The 14565-nt window shown below is 37.4% G+C and overlaps 1 protein-coding gene and 1 pseudogene across 1 annotated transcript; both read left to right on the forward strand.

Annotated features, from left to right (window-relative positions):
* The first annotated feature begins 357 nt into the window (after nt 1–357).
* Nucleotides 358–1312, forward strand: LOC148864687 (precondylocarpine acetate synthase 2 pseudogene; annotated as a pseudogene).
* A 4554-nt stretch (nt 1313–5866) lies between these two features.
* Nucleotides 5867–7893, forward strand: LOC148864688 (multicopper oxidase LPR1 homolog 1-like). Its single transcript, XM_088980646.1, has 3 exons — nt 5867–6106; nt 6270–7730; nt 7840–7893. The coding sequence occupies exons 1-3, from the start codon at nt 5867–5869 to the stop codon at nt 7891–7893; spliced, it is 1755 nt and encodes a 584-aa protein (XP_088836772.1).
* The last annotated feature ends 6672 nt before the right edge of the window (nt 7894–14565 follow it).

The raw sequence follows: 14565 nt of genomic DNA on the forward strand, positions 1-14565 counted from the left end.
TAGTAATGAATCGAATTTAAATCTAGGTGCATCTATATTTTGATCTGAATCATTCCAAATAATATGATTTAAGCGAAAGTGTAATAAAAAATTATCCTGTGCCTCTAAATTGGGAGTTCACATCCTATGAACCCATGGATTCACGGGAAACGTGAACCCGCCAACCAGAAACGACCACATCAGCATTTCGAGTCTATAGTAACATTAACAGACGTTCAAAAGAAATCCGATTGGACCAGACAAGAAAACCTTAAACCCAGTTCTTTCAAGGATCCTGTTAAACAGTCATCAGTCATCACACCGCCGGTGGATCCCACTCTTCACAATGGCGGCCATCAGTCATCAGAACGAAATCTCATGGGGAGTTCATCAACTTCTACAATACTTTCCTTGCTTTCAATCCTTCTTGGTTCCATGGGCAACCTCAGCCTCTGTGGAGGAAAGCTTTCTTCAATGCCTTCCCTTTGTTCTAATCCTTCCTCCCTCTCCAACCTATGTTGTGGTTTATTCCAACGTCTACTACACAAATTCTCAAGTTCCTGCAGTTTGACAATCCGAAACCTCTGTTTATCATTACTCTTTTGAACGAATCCCACGTCCAAATAGCTGCTATCTGTGCAAAAGAGAATTGGTTGGAGATTAGAATAGGGCTGAAGTCCCATTCGTCATTGTTGACATGTCCAATCTGAAAACCATCACAGTGGACATAGAAGATAGCAGTGCATGGGTTCAGGCTGGTGCGATGAATTACAGAATTGCATAGAAGAGTAACGTCCATGACTTCCCATGCGGGGTGTTTGCCACACTGTAGGCATTTCCAAGTTTCCTTGGTGGTGTTGGATATGGTTACATGCTGAGAAAATATGGCCTCGGAGCCGATCACGTCATTGATATACAAATGGTTGATGCAAATGGCAAAATCCTCAACAGAGAAACCATGGGAGAAGATCTATATATTCTAGGTCATTAGTGGAGGCCAGAGGTGCAGCTAGTTTGGAATCATTCTACGGTGGAAAGTGAGATTGATTCCAATCCCACCAGTTGTTACTATTTTCAATCCGTCCAAAACAATAGAAAGAGCAATGAAGCTCGTCCAAGGTGGCAAAACAATCAAATTTTCATCCAAAACTCCATGTTCCTTCTTACTATTGATAGACTCCTCCCTCTAATGAATTAGAGCTTCCTAGAGTTGAGTTTGAAATAAGAGGACTGGAGAGTAGTTGGGAAGACTAGAGAGCACCTTTCTATGCTTACTATCGGAATTCTTGGCAGTGCCGGAGGATCTCAAGTTAATGGATGCCGGTGTGTATAGTGAGATGGCTGGTGGGATGCTTCTTTGGGTTAGGGCTCGGAGGAGAAGAGGAAATGGGAGGGAATTCGAATGAAATCTCCTTAAAGAAGTGGCTTTGAGGTTTTTTGTCCTTTGCGTCCGATTCAATCGGGTTTCTTTTGCATGTCCGTTTGTGTTATTAGATTCGAAATGCTGACATGGTCATTTGTGATTGACGGGTTCACGCTTCTTGGTTCAGGATGCGAATTCCAAAATTGGAAGGGGGTGCCAAGAGTCCATCTGAGCTGAGCTGGGTGATCCACGCGTTGTACTTGTAGAATAATGATGTAGAAAAGCCTTCGTTACAAATAATTTTGTTTAAGTGAAAGTGGCAGGTCGGATTGGGTTTATCTTCAATCCGATCCGATATTAAAATTTGGGCTTAAGGCCTGAACTTGGACCAAAACTGAGGTTAAAGTCTAATTTTTCTATTCTAAAATTATATATATATATATATAAGTCAGGCCTGGGCTATTTAAGGACCATATTTGAGCCCAACTTGAAAAATAAGAAAACCTAAATCTTTAAATCTGAACCCAGTCCAATAATAATAATAAAAAAAAAAAAACCTAAACTCAACCTGTATAAAATTTTGTGCTGAACTAATTCAAATTCGGGTTAGACCCGCACAAATTGTACTCCTATTCTAAATTGGCGGGGAGTGTCAAGAGTCCATCTCGACTGAGTCATGGACGCGTTAGTATACTTTTTTGTAGAATGATGTAGAAAAGCCATCTATACAAAATTAATTCCATTTTAAAGAATAAAATAAAGAGAAACTATGGATGAATGAAAAAGGCTGATTTGAGAATTAATAAACATCACACAACATCGATCACCTCACACCACCTCCCACCCCACCAAAGAAAAAACAAAAAAAAAAAAGCAAACCAAGTAAAAATCAGGATTCTGTTAGCGTGTGGTTTAATTGGCTACGTCGACACAGTCAAATTGGGGAACATGAGTGATGTGGCGTGATTTAATTGGCGCAGCGTACGTTATTCTAGATATTCAAAGACCTAGAATTAATCTATCACATGTCTAATAGTGTTGGTTTGTTTCGATTGGTGGATTCGTGGGAGAGAGATCATGAAAATAAGTTAAATAACGAATTGATGATAACCGAGAGTTGGTAGGATCTCGGATTCCTTGTTTCGTTTAAGAAAATGAAACTCCCCGTGCACATTAAATGTAATATAATGATTTTGATTGAGAGGAGAACTGGAGAACATTACGGCTCATTACTGGCTAGCACCAGTAGGCAGTGGCTTAACCATCTGGTTCAAACAGGTTAATCCATAATTCTATAATCAAATAATAAAAATACAAAAAACTAGTAGAAAAATGAGGTTTTCTAATATTATATTATTATATTCATCATATTAATAAATAAAAATAAGTGTGATAAATAAATACTACTTTTATTTTATTAAAGATGCATGGTATTCGATCTCGTGGTAAAACGGACTTGGAATTCTGTCCAAGTTTATGGGTCAACCAGTCCTACCATCTAGATTAATTAACACGAATTGAAAACACTAATTAAGATACATAAAACATGAATATATGGTATGATAATAATAACTAGCTAGTTTCTTATATGGTCAACACCTCAATGGCTCATAAAATATTCTATCTTCTACTAGCTAGTTTCTGACTTCATCTCAACGGTTAGGTGAAGGTTCCTCTCCACCATTAGGCCGTCTTCATAAGTATGCCTTTTGAAGAATTAAAAAAGGAAGATTATTTAAACTTCTCCAATACTTGTTGAAATTGGATGAAACGTTTCTCTATCACATAATCTTTGTATAAATACATACAAAAAACGTATTAAGAACGATAAAACAATTATCATTAATGTTTAGTTTGGATAGAATGCAAATACAAGGTTTAGAACAATGTTTTGCACTGAAGGTATTTGTAATTGAATTCTTACCTCCAAATAAGTCACGTTGGGAAAAACCTAAGGCGATGGTTAGACAGGATCTCGGATGGTGGTCCAAGCAGAATGCTAAAATAGCTTAGTTTGAACCACCTCAGACCGGCCATCAAAGGCGGTGGTTTTTTCTATCTGAACTGGCGGTCTTGATGTAGGCTAGCAGTTGAAATTTAAGGTGGTGGTCATGTAACTACCACTTTAGACTGTTTTTCTTGTAGTGAATCTGTATTTCAAAGATACCCTTATTTCCTAAAAATTAGTACACCTTGTTACAAACACTATATAGGGATTTAGCATATTGATGCCGTTTCTTTAGGGATGTTTTTAAGAAAACGGTGTTGCATGCATGAGGATCTGTTGCACCGTTTTCTTAGAAAATGACTCCTTATTTTTTTTGTTTGGCATCAATGCTACTACATAAGCTGTTAACATCACTAGTTTTGTTTGGTATTAATTCTGTATATATAACAATTTTTAGCATTGGTCTACATTATCCAATATAGTAACGGACTGTTTTTTATTAAATTTGACATTCTTCAAATCATATTTTCCCAATTTCCAAGTTATAATTTGGAGCAATGGTTTTTTTTAGAAAAGTAGTACCAAATAAGAGAACATTTTCTGAAACACCGCTTTTTTTCTGATGTGGCACCTATGTGGTGCTGTTTTGTCAGAAAACTGCATCTAGGCCAAACACCCACCTATAGCTAACTCGCAAGAGATTTTATTCGCAAAGTGTTGCCATCAGGCTTGGCCCGAATCAGATGGTAGTGCTGTTAGAACCCAAAACAAGCAGCCACAATGGATTTATGTTCGCCTGATTTATAGAAATGTTGACGTGGTCACACTTAATTACCAGTTAATATGTGTTATTTCTTTTAATATTTATTATTGTAAGCTTTTTTTTTTTATTTAAAATGGCTTTAAAAGTTTAGAATCGTTTTGGTCTTTAATTTTTTTTATATATTTTATATTTTTATTTTAACAAGTCAGAGTAGAACTAGATGATCAAACCATTCAACTCATGATCAGGCCATCAAATTGGTTCTCTATCTGGTCTGAATCGATTGGACAATATTCTATTTACCAACCAACAAAAAGAAATTAAACCTTAATTGGAAGAGGATAGGAGAGGTGATATTTACCATTTAACTCTCCCAGGAAAGATAAAAAGGACGTTTTGGTGTCAATAACAACTAGGTCCTCTTCAATGCGAATTGTTTCTCTTATTGCCGCTTCTAAAAACAAAACAAAATCTGTTGGTTTAAAAACAAATTGATTGTTGGTTATATTTGTGTTTTCGTTTCTAAAATTGAAACAAAAAACATGCATATTCTTTAATTTTTTTGGTTTAAAGAACGTGTATTTTTCGTCTGATTATTGAACATCCTATCATACACTGTAATATTTGTTTGTTCTGAAGCCAATATTTTGAAAACAAATGAAAAAAAACATTTAGGCCCAGCTAAATCTCCAATGGCAGGGTACTTTTGGATTTATGAAAACATGTAAAAATCATGTGCATGAAAAAAAAGTTATTAACTCATATATACCCAAAGAAAGAAGTTTCGGTGCATTTGAGGGGGAAAAAGGAAACTATATGTAATTTACTCAATTAAAAGCAATATAGAACTATTCAAGAGCTGACTAATAGCTCATTGGAAAAGGTGGCATAGAGGAAATCAGGACGTGGACTGCAGAAATGGACACATAGCCATTAGCCAGCTATTAGCCAATATTAAGTTCAACTTCAGAGAGGAAGACAGTTTAAATGTCATCTTCAAGCCAAAAGGGATAGCTAGTTGTTTCTCACTTTAGTAATTGAGGGATTTTTTAATTGATTGCTTGGGCTCACCTCAGCTGATTAATACATTTTAGTTCGATAACGATCTAGTCCTACATATTTTGATAAGCTTGTACAAGAAGTCAATTAATTCCATATTGAAGTACTCCATTCTTACCTTATTTTTGCTTTGTCGAACTGGTCAGATTTGCCACGCGGCGTTGAGTTTGAACACGTCAGCTCCCCTCCTAGTGCTGAAACAAGGGAATTTTGCTGCAAACCAGTGGCGATGTTTTAAGTATATATACCCCATCACCAACCAAACTTGTTAACATAGCATTATTACTCTCTCTTTCTCAAAGGTATGATAATCCTCCATTCTAATAGTTTCTTCTATTGTCCCTAGACCCTTAACTTACGGAAGTAGGTATATAACATGTTTAGGTTCAAATTAGACATTGTTTTTGTACAAGATAGTTACGTGGACCGCATGTGCCACTCTTGTTATGCTATTTGGCAAAACAAGTACACCTTTTGTGGTGTTTGAGGATGCTGCATGTGTAGTTAAAACACCTAGGGTACCCTAAAAGACTCTATTACTCACTCTTTCTTGAAAGTTGATACTTAGATGGCTGCAGCTTAAACCAAGACCGGAATAGCTGCTGTTTTATTGGCTGTGGGCCCACGCCCAACAGTTCAACTAAATTAAACCATTGTTGCATGCATTGTCAATTGATTTACTGATGATCATTCATTACATTCTTAATTAATTTCAGGTGAATCGATATATACCCTTAAATCAAGGTGAAAATTAATGAAGATGCAGACCCATAAGTTTCTGTTAATTCTGATGATGCTAATCATCACCATGATCTTTTCTCAAGCCAATGCCCGAACCCATGTGACTGAATCAATCCTGCATCAAGTGGCTGCTTCCCTGGAAATGTTCGTCGATGAACTCCCACCAATGCCCACCGTCTATGGTTTCAGTTATGACCACCACGGGTCGCCAACTCCTGCACATCTCACCATAGGCATGTTTCAGAAGAAATGGGTATGATATTCAGATCCGGTCTGACCCGGTTCATCTTAACTAGGCCGGTAACATGGTCTGGCTGCTGTAGCATGCCTCGGGTCTGCCTTTAATTTGGTCTGTCTTCATTCATGGACAGTACGTCCGGTTTAACTAACTTTATTTATCTACTCCTGCCGTGCAGAAATTCCACCGTGATTTGCCTGCAACAAGAGTGTTCGCGTACGGGACATCTCGGGAGGCCGCCACCGTACCTGGCCCCACAATTGAAGCCATCCAAGGAGTACCAACTTATGTGACGTGGGAAAATCACCTCCCTAAAAAGCACATACTCCCATGGGATCCAACCGTTCCCACTGCCATTCCCAAGATGGGTGGAGTCCCAACAGTCGTCCATCTCCATGGTGGGGTCCAGGATCCACCCAACGATGGATATGCTTTCGCCTGGTTCACTGCCAATTTCAAAGAAACCGGACCCTTTTGGACCAAACCCACCTACTTCTACCCGAACGTTCAACATGCAGGAAACCTCTGGTACCACGATCATGCACTGGGAATGACCCGGGCCAACCTCCTTGCTGGCCTGATCGCTGCCTACGTCATTCGTGACCCTAAATTAGAAGCCACCCTGAACCTCCCGGCCGGGCCGGAGTTCGACCGGCACTTGTTCATCTTTGATCGGAGCTTTTGCAAGGACGGGTCTCTTTACATGAACTCCACCGGCAACTACCCATCCATCCACCCCCAGTGGCAGCCGGAATATTTCGGGGATGCCATGATAGTGAACGGTAAGGCCTGGCCGTATCTTAAGGTTCAGCGCCGGAAATACCGCTTCAGGATCATCAACGCCTCCAATGCGAGGTATCTCCGGTTACATTTGAGCAATGGCCTCACGTTTGTCAACGTGGGGGCCGACAAGTCCTACCTCCCTTCTCCTGTGCCAACAAAAAACATACTCTTATCACCTTCGGAGATTGCTGATGTGATCGTCGACTTCTCGACTTCTAAAGCTGATGAGGCCGTGTTGATCAACGATGCCCGGTACCCGTACCCGGATGGTTCACTGGCGGATCCACTTAACCGTAAAGTCATGAAGTTTATTATTGCATCCGGGAAGCCCAAACAACCGGACAGATCAAGTATTCCGGCGAGTCTAGTGAAGTACCCGATAGCAACAACAGTAGGCGCAGCGAAGACAAGGTATATTACAATGTACGAGTACCTGAGCCCTTCTGGAGAACCCACGCAACTCCTTATAAACGGTAAAACACCGGAAGATCCAGCGACGGAGACGCCAAAATCCGGCAGCACTGAGGTGTGGGAGGTGATAAACTTGACCAATGACAGTCACCCATTGCACCTTCACTTGGCTTCCATTCAGGCAATCAAGGTGCAGAAGCTTGTGAAGTTGGATGAATTCAAGGATTGCATGAGAGCCAAGAATGATGCACTTAAGTGCAACGTGAAGGCTCATGCAACCGGAAAAGTGTTCAAGATACCGGATTATGAGAAAACATGGAAGTTCACGGTGAAGATAGAGCCGGGATGCCAAACGACGATCATCGCCAAATTTTATCTAGTCCACACCGGTGAGCCTTATCCGTTCGATGCAACTACAGAACCTGGATACCTCTACCATTGTCATGTAAGCCGAAATGCGCTGTATATTCATATAGCTAGCAGCTGGTTCAAGTTATTTAGAAGGGTTCGATATATACTAATCATTTTCCTCTTTTCTCCATTCTTTTCTGCAGATTCTGGACCATGAAGACAACGTCATGGTACGACCGCTGAAGCTTATTAAATGAAGAAAGATTTCATATTGAATAAGGAAACGTCTGCTCGAATATTTGTCGTTAACTTAATTCAGTTAAAACTGGAATAAGTATCAAATCTTGTTTAATATATTCAATATATGCAATTTAATTCTATCAAATTGATGTATCAATAATTTAAAATGATCTGTTAAATAACACAGATCAAGTTTTAAAGCTATTAATTCTTGAAACCCAGGAGTGCGTTGTTAAAATGATCTTCTTTATTATTTTTGAAAGACGATGTGCGTTGACGAGCAATAATTAATGGATGATCATCGGATAATTTGAACTATGAATAAAGAAATGAGCAAGTATAAATTGCCGTACAATTGTTATTTGAAATTTGAAGCTATATATTTATGGTTAAAATATCTATACGATTGTAATTTGAGGTTATTTGAGGCTACTTATCTATCTCTCTCGTCAATTTGTATTTATCAACCCAAAACAAAACATTTCAAGTAAAAACATCAATTGTACCAAATACCGTTGATGTATCACTTCTCTAGTCTCTCTTTCTCACATTGAGAAGTTTATATAATTTGATTTAATTATTTATTCTAAAATTAAAAAAAAATGTAAACATGATCAGGGTTTTTAATGTGTCAAATCTGATCAGAGACCTGCTCTCAACAAAAAACTCTCCCAACATGATTTGTATCTACACGTCTCATCATGAAACTGGGACTGACCATATTCCATGTATGCAATAAGGTTTATATTCATATTCAATTCATTTTGGTTATCCTAAATCATATTTGGTCCTATTAATCAATACAAACCTTACCTATTTTATTTGCTAGTTCATAGAAAATTAATAATAAGCAAGTAAATCAAGTGAAGATATAAAGTATTGCACTCACAAGGTTTTGAAATATATAAAATATCATACTCTATATGAAGACATCTATCGGTATGTTTTATATGGAGGAAAGATCGAGGGAGGTCAAGGGCTAGCCCTCTCACCTCAATGCTCTCACATGGGGCTTCTCCCTTATATATATATATATATATATATATATATATATATTATTGTATATTTATTATTAAACCGAAAGTATAATAACCAAAATAATAAATGAATTCCCTTAAATCTTATTCTCTTTACAATGGCTTTCTTTAATAAAATCCTTCTCAACCTTCTCTACAATCAACCTTTGCCAGCTTTACTGATGCAGCACTGAGATATGGGATTTGCTTTTGACAGGTATTTAAAATCTCTTTGTGAATCTCCCACCGATTCAGTTGACCTCAAACCAACTTCCAGAGCCAATTGTAAAGCCTCTAAACTTCAGCTTCCTCCACATAACATTGTTTCGTTTCAATTTTTAAAACAAAAACAACTGCCACATCAAAAGAAAAACCGACCATGTTTGTCTAAAACCCCCCTAAAGAGCCATGTCTTTAGTAATCAACTTTTACAACCTCTCCTCTCTGACATTGTATTCTTCTTTCTCTCCTCTTTTCTGAGTTTTCTGATAAACTTTATAAACCTCCCCTGTATTATGGCCCTTATAGTTTTGAAAAGAGTACAAATATCACCCTTCCCTTAGCTTTCCAAATAGAAAATGCCAATGTAAATACATTAAATTTTTAAAATATCATATTTACCCTTAACCAACTTCATTCAAATGTATATTTATTAAATGAAAAAATCTATGATCTCGGAAAGACATGGTACCAGAAGAGCTTTGACCACACACCCATGAATTTTGATAAATACCACATGATTGATTACCATGTTTATGATGCCAATTGATTGGTCACAAGTTTTTCAGATATCATGTCTTTTTGTTATTATAGTCTAACCCTTTTAAAATTCCCCAAAATTACACCCCCTAAATGCTCAATTTGAGCCGACTCAAGTTCTAGCCCTATTAATAATACTAAATATAAATAAATCAATAAATTTGATTAGCTCATTTCTAATTAACCATAATATTCTATATATTAGTTTAGAAAATATTAGTTTTATAAAAATTGAATTTTCTTTAATCCAATACATTCTATGTAATCGGTAGGAAAATTAATTTAATAAAAATAATATAATGATCAAGAAAAAGGATCCGTGGATCTGTTGAAAGTATAAACCATTGAAGTAGTTCATGTTTTTCTAATTGTAATATTATATATACTAAAACAATCAATTCAATCAAATAATATTACTGTAAGGCCCCATTCGCTTTTCGGTAAGTTACTTACCCATGTAAATGCAATTACCTGGGTAAGTTTTTCCTAGGAAACATTTACCCAGGCATGTGCATTTACCCATGTTCTTTTATTTCTCAGGTAAATAAGGTAATGACCATTTTAGTCATAAAAATTCATTATTAAAATGGGCATTTTTGTCCCATTCAAGTGTTAGCAACTTTCCTCCTAGGTGGGAAAGTTATTTACCCACCTAGGAGATGGGTATCACTTACCTGATACCCAGGAAAATAAGCTTTCCCTGGTCCCCACATTAATCTGAAAATGAACATGGGATTCTTGGTCAATGGGAACCAAAATCCCATTGATCAACTTTCCCTCCTCTCAAAATCCATAAAAAGAATGCCCCCTAACAGTAATCTTTATTATATATAGAAAATGATTGGGTCCGTTCATCAAGTTTGGCCCATGATATCATAAATGAAATAATACAATATGAAAATTAATAAAGTCTAAAAATACAAATATATCAGCCATTTGTTTGATATCATATATTCAATATTAAACAACTCCTCAGCGGTCTTTATAACTCTTGTAAATTTTCAGAAATGGTCTTTATACCTCCAAAAAAATAATAATAATAATATCTCTGTGTTCTTTATAACTCGCTCAGAACCAATTCAAATATGGATATAGTGTAGGGCTAGATCTTGGGTCAACCCAATCGATTACATGCCCTAATTAAAGCACTCCACATTAATATATATACACATATCTTGACCAGAATACAAATATGAGAAATATGTTCTTTTATGATTTGATATACGACACTATGTACAGCAATAATCAAGAGTATACGTCCTCAAACTGTCTAGTACAATTATCTTAATTCTAGGAGGTGTTAATGAGTTGGATGGACTGGGCTTATAGCACCTAGTATAAAGAGCTTAAACTAGGCCTAGTAGGCCTAGCCTTGTTTGCACCCTAGGTCTGAATTATAGGTCTAGGCCTGGCCCAGGATTCCAAGTATTGGTAACACATGTAAACCTAAGAGGAAGAGGTAGAGGGATAGCAGAGGAAGACGGTCGGGTTAGTCGAAGTCTGTTCAAAGAGTTTGTCTTTTGGTTTTCAGGTCTGGTTGGTGAGGCAAGTCGGATTTTGTTTGACTGGGGCACTCATGCGTGGAAAGGTCTAGGTGTGAAGTGGGGCGTGTCTCAGGTGACTCTGGATCTCCTGTCCAGTCTACCAATATATTACCCCCATGAATTGGGAACATCTCATGCGTAATACTATGTAGGAGGATGAGATGTTCTTCATGTGTGGCTGCAATGTTATGTAGGTAGACGTGGGTGGGAGATCCGGACTCGTCTCAGGCATAGAAGTCGAGTAGGTGTGCAAGAAATTCTCATTTCCATCCCGGACCTATGTAGTATTTCTGTAATCTTTTCATCTTTTTCCTTTTTAGTAACTTTTTTTCAGCTTATTTATCAAAACAAAGAAGAGCCAAAGACTGTTCAGTTGGTCTCAATCAGTTGCTCCAATGTAGAAACAATAATTATTTTAAAAGAACAAAAGGATGAAACTATCCTTACAAGAGAAGATAAAATACATTGATGTACAATGTTGTATAATGTACACAATAATAATAGTATACAATTAGAATCAAATAGACAAAATTAATCATCCTCTTTACACTCCCTCTCAAATTGTTATTGGGGAACAAGCATCAATTTGTCTATAAGAAATATGTGTTTGGCCTGAGTTTTGGTGAATAGATCTTCAAGCTGCATGCCAAAAGAAACGTGGGGAAGAGAAATATGGCCAATAAGGAGAAGATCTCTCACGAAATGATTATCTACTTCTATATTGTTGATATGTTCATGAAAATTTGGTTTGGATGCTATCTTAATTGCACTCATATTGTCAGTAAAGATAGGAATGGAAGAAGAATGACCAATGTCCATATCATGAAGTGGAGTTTTGAGCCAAAATATTTCACTAAAAATAGAGGGCATTGTTTCATACCCTATTTCACTAGATGATTTGGACATAATTTGCTACTTCTTACATTGATGGAATTGCCAAGGAAGCCATACCAACCAGTAATAGAGCAAAATGTGTCAGGAGAACTAGCCCAATTTGCATCAACACATGCTCTAAGTAGAGGAGAATGAGAAAAACAAACCATTAGAGATAATCCCCCTTACATATATAACAAATGGTCCTAAGAACAACAAAAACAACGGGTCAATGAGAAGCTGCAACAAATTGGCTAACAAGCCAAACAACGCAAAAGATATCCAACCCAGTTATAGTTAAATAGATTAGACTACCAACAAGTTGCCGATGCAAAGTAGAATTCGGGAGCAAATCATCATCATCCTAATTTAAGATTGAGTGTTGTCCTACTTAAAATCAGTAAGACAGGCCCATAGTGTCAAGGCCCATAGATTAGACTACCAACAAGTTTCCTCTTTTTCTTCTCATGAATATGTTAGAATATGTTGATTTTCTTTAATTTAACATGAACTTTATGCTTTTCTTATGGAAATTATGGATATTTATTAAAAAAATATGATTATGGAACCTAGGGAACTACCCTAGGATACATGTTTTTACTTGAAAAAAATCCATCACCTAGGTGTCACCTAGGCGACTGTCGCCTAACCTCACCTTGGCGCCCTGAAAACTATGGACAGGCCATTTTTACTAGATTTTGTTGGTTGAAAAAAAAAAAAAAAAAACCTATAAAGAACTTTTACTTTTGAGTTCCAAAAAATAAGCAACTGGACCAAGATCTTTCATTTTAAAATAGCTACAAAGAAGAAGTTATAGATTTGCAACGTCATATTAATCATCCCCTGTGATCAATATATCATCAATATACACCAAAGAGAGTTAATTCTTAGGCTCACTTGAGAGTAAAAGAGAATAGTTAGAAGTACTTCATTGAAAACTAGCTTCAAAATCACTAACTGGAAACCGGCCAATGGAAGATTACGACAATGCCAACGCTGGGAAGGAGAGCACGTCATTTAAATTTGGGCGGAACTTGGCGGGCACTGTCATATGAGAGTCAATAACTCAATATACCTCAATTTGAGGGAGACAAGGGAAGTGGAGCCCACACAGGTTAATCTCTCGCCCATTCCCTTTCCTTAATTCCTATCTCAATTTCAAAATTTGACTTAAAAAATCGAGGTGGAAGGGACGTACGAGTTAGGTGTCAGAAGTGAGTCGTTCTACTAGGCTCATGGGTCACACTCATCAGAGAGGTATGATCTTGTTTTGACAGGCCCGTTAGGGTCGTGGACTCTTGGAACTCCAGTGGGGGCAGGGAAATGGCTATTCGAGAAAGAGAGAAGGCCGGACTCAGAGGGGTGCTTAGTCCTGGTTCCACCAGTTTGGTATCGACTGAAAATGGCCATTGCACCTACATGAGCCAAGTCGCATTCCATTTTAGCTAGAAATTTGAAAACTTAATCATAACTACATGGAATGTGAAGAAAGCTAGGTTAAAGTTAATTTGTAAGACAAATGATGATAGAAGAGTGTGGTACTCGGTGGAAATAGAGAGAAAATTCCTTAGTCCTCAAGAAATGAACACCTTCCCAATTCTAGAAGAGGGAGAATTGGAGCTGATTGTGTTTATTTCAGTGGGGGACAAAAAGGAAAGAACAGTTGAAGGTATAGTGGACGAGGTGTCTAGAACTGTTGAAGCCCGAGTGGAGAAGGACGCTCAGGTGGCAAAGTCTCTGGTCTACATCTCTGGGCAGGGAGAAGTCCACTAGAGTGGTTTTTCAAAAATTTAACGAAGAAGCTGGGAAGACAAGAAAGAGAAGAAGAGCAGATAGCGACGAAGAAGACTTCTGTGGAGGGAGTGAGGGATTCAGGTTTGGGGGAATCCCCGGGAGTAGAAAGTTGCGAAGACTTGTAGATTTTTATGTGGATTCAGCAGTGGTAGCAGATCTAAGAGGAAAAAAGGGATAAAGGGAAAGGAGGAAGAGGTAAGGACAGATGCTAGTCGCGCATAGGCTTGGTTGTTATTTGATCTCTTCAGTTGTTGAGCTTTCAGCCTTTCAGGATGTTTGGAGTTTTTTTTCCTTGAGATTGGTTGGAGTAAGGTGTTCCTGTGTGGCTATAGAGTTTTTTAGTTTTTTGTGCTTGACTCCATTTTAAATCTTTTAAGCCATCCTATTGGCTAGTCTCATTGTATTTTTTTTATCTTTTTATTTTAATAATTTTTTCTTTATCCCTAAAAAAATCACTATACAAAAAGGTTCAAACTAAGACTAAAGAAATTTCTTTAATTTGTACACCAATAGAGATCATCACAATATCACTATACAAAAAGGAAGACATTTTTGACATCAAATAGTAGTAATAGCTAAAAGTAAGTGAACAATAATCATCTTGGAAACATTTACAAATGTCTTATCATAGTCAATTCCATATTCTTATTTGAAACTATGTGTTGCTAATTGTGCCTTATGTTTATCAAGGCTGCCATCTAAC

The sequence above is a fragment of the Nelumbo lutea genome, chromosome 3, assembly GCF_056320005.1.
Source record: "Nelumbo lutea isolate HS-2025 chromosome 3, American lotus-T2T, whole genome shotgun sequence".
Taxonomy (NCBI): domain Eukaryota; kingdom Viridiplantae; phylum Streptophyta; class Magnoliopsida; order Proteales; family Nelumbonaceae; genus Nelumbo; species Nelumbo lutea.

Coding starts and splice junctions, on each gene's coding strand:
- LOC148864688 (XM_088980646.1), top strand. CDS start 5,867: ATGAAGATGCAGACCCATAAGTTTCTGTTAATTCTGATGATGCTAATC. Junction 6,107..6,269: donor GCATGTTTCAGAAGAAATGG/GTATGATATTCA, acceptor CCTGCCGTGCAG/AAATTCCACCGTGATTTGCC. Junction 7,731..7,839: donor GATACCTCTACCATTGTCAT/GTAAGCCGAAAT, acceptor TCTTTTCTGCAG/ATTCTGGACCATGAAGACAA.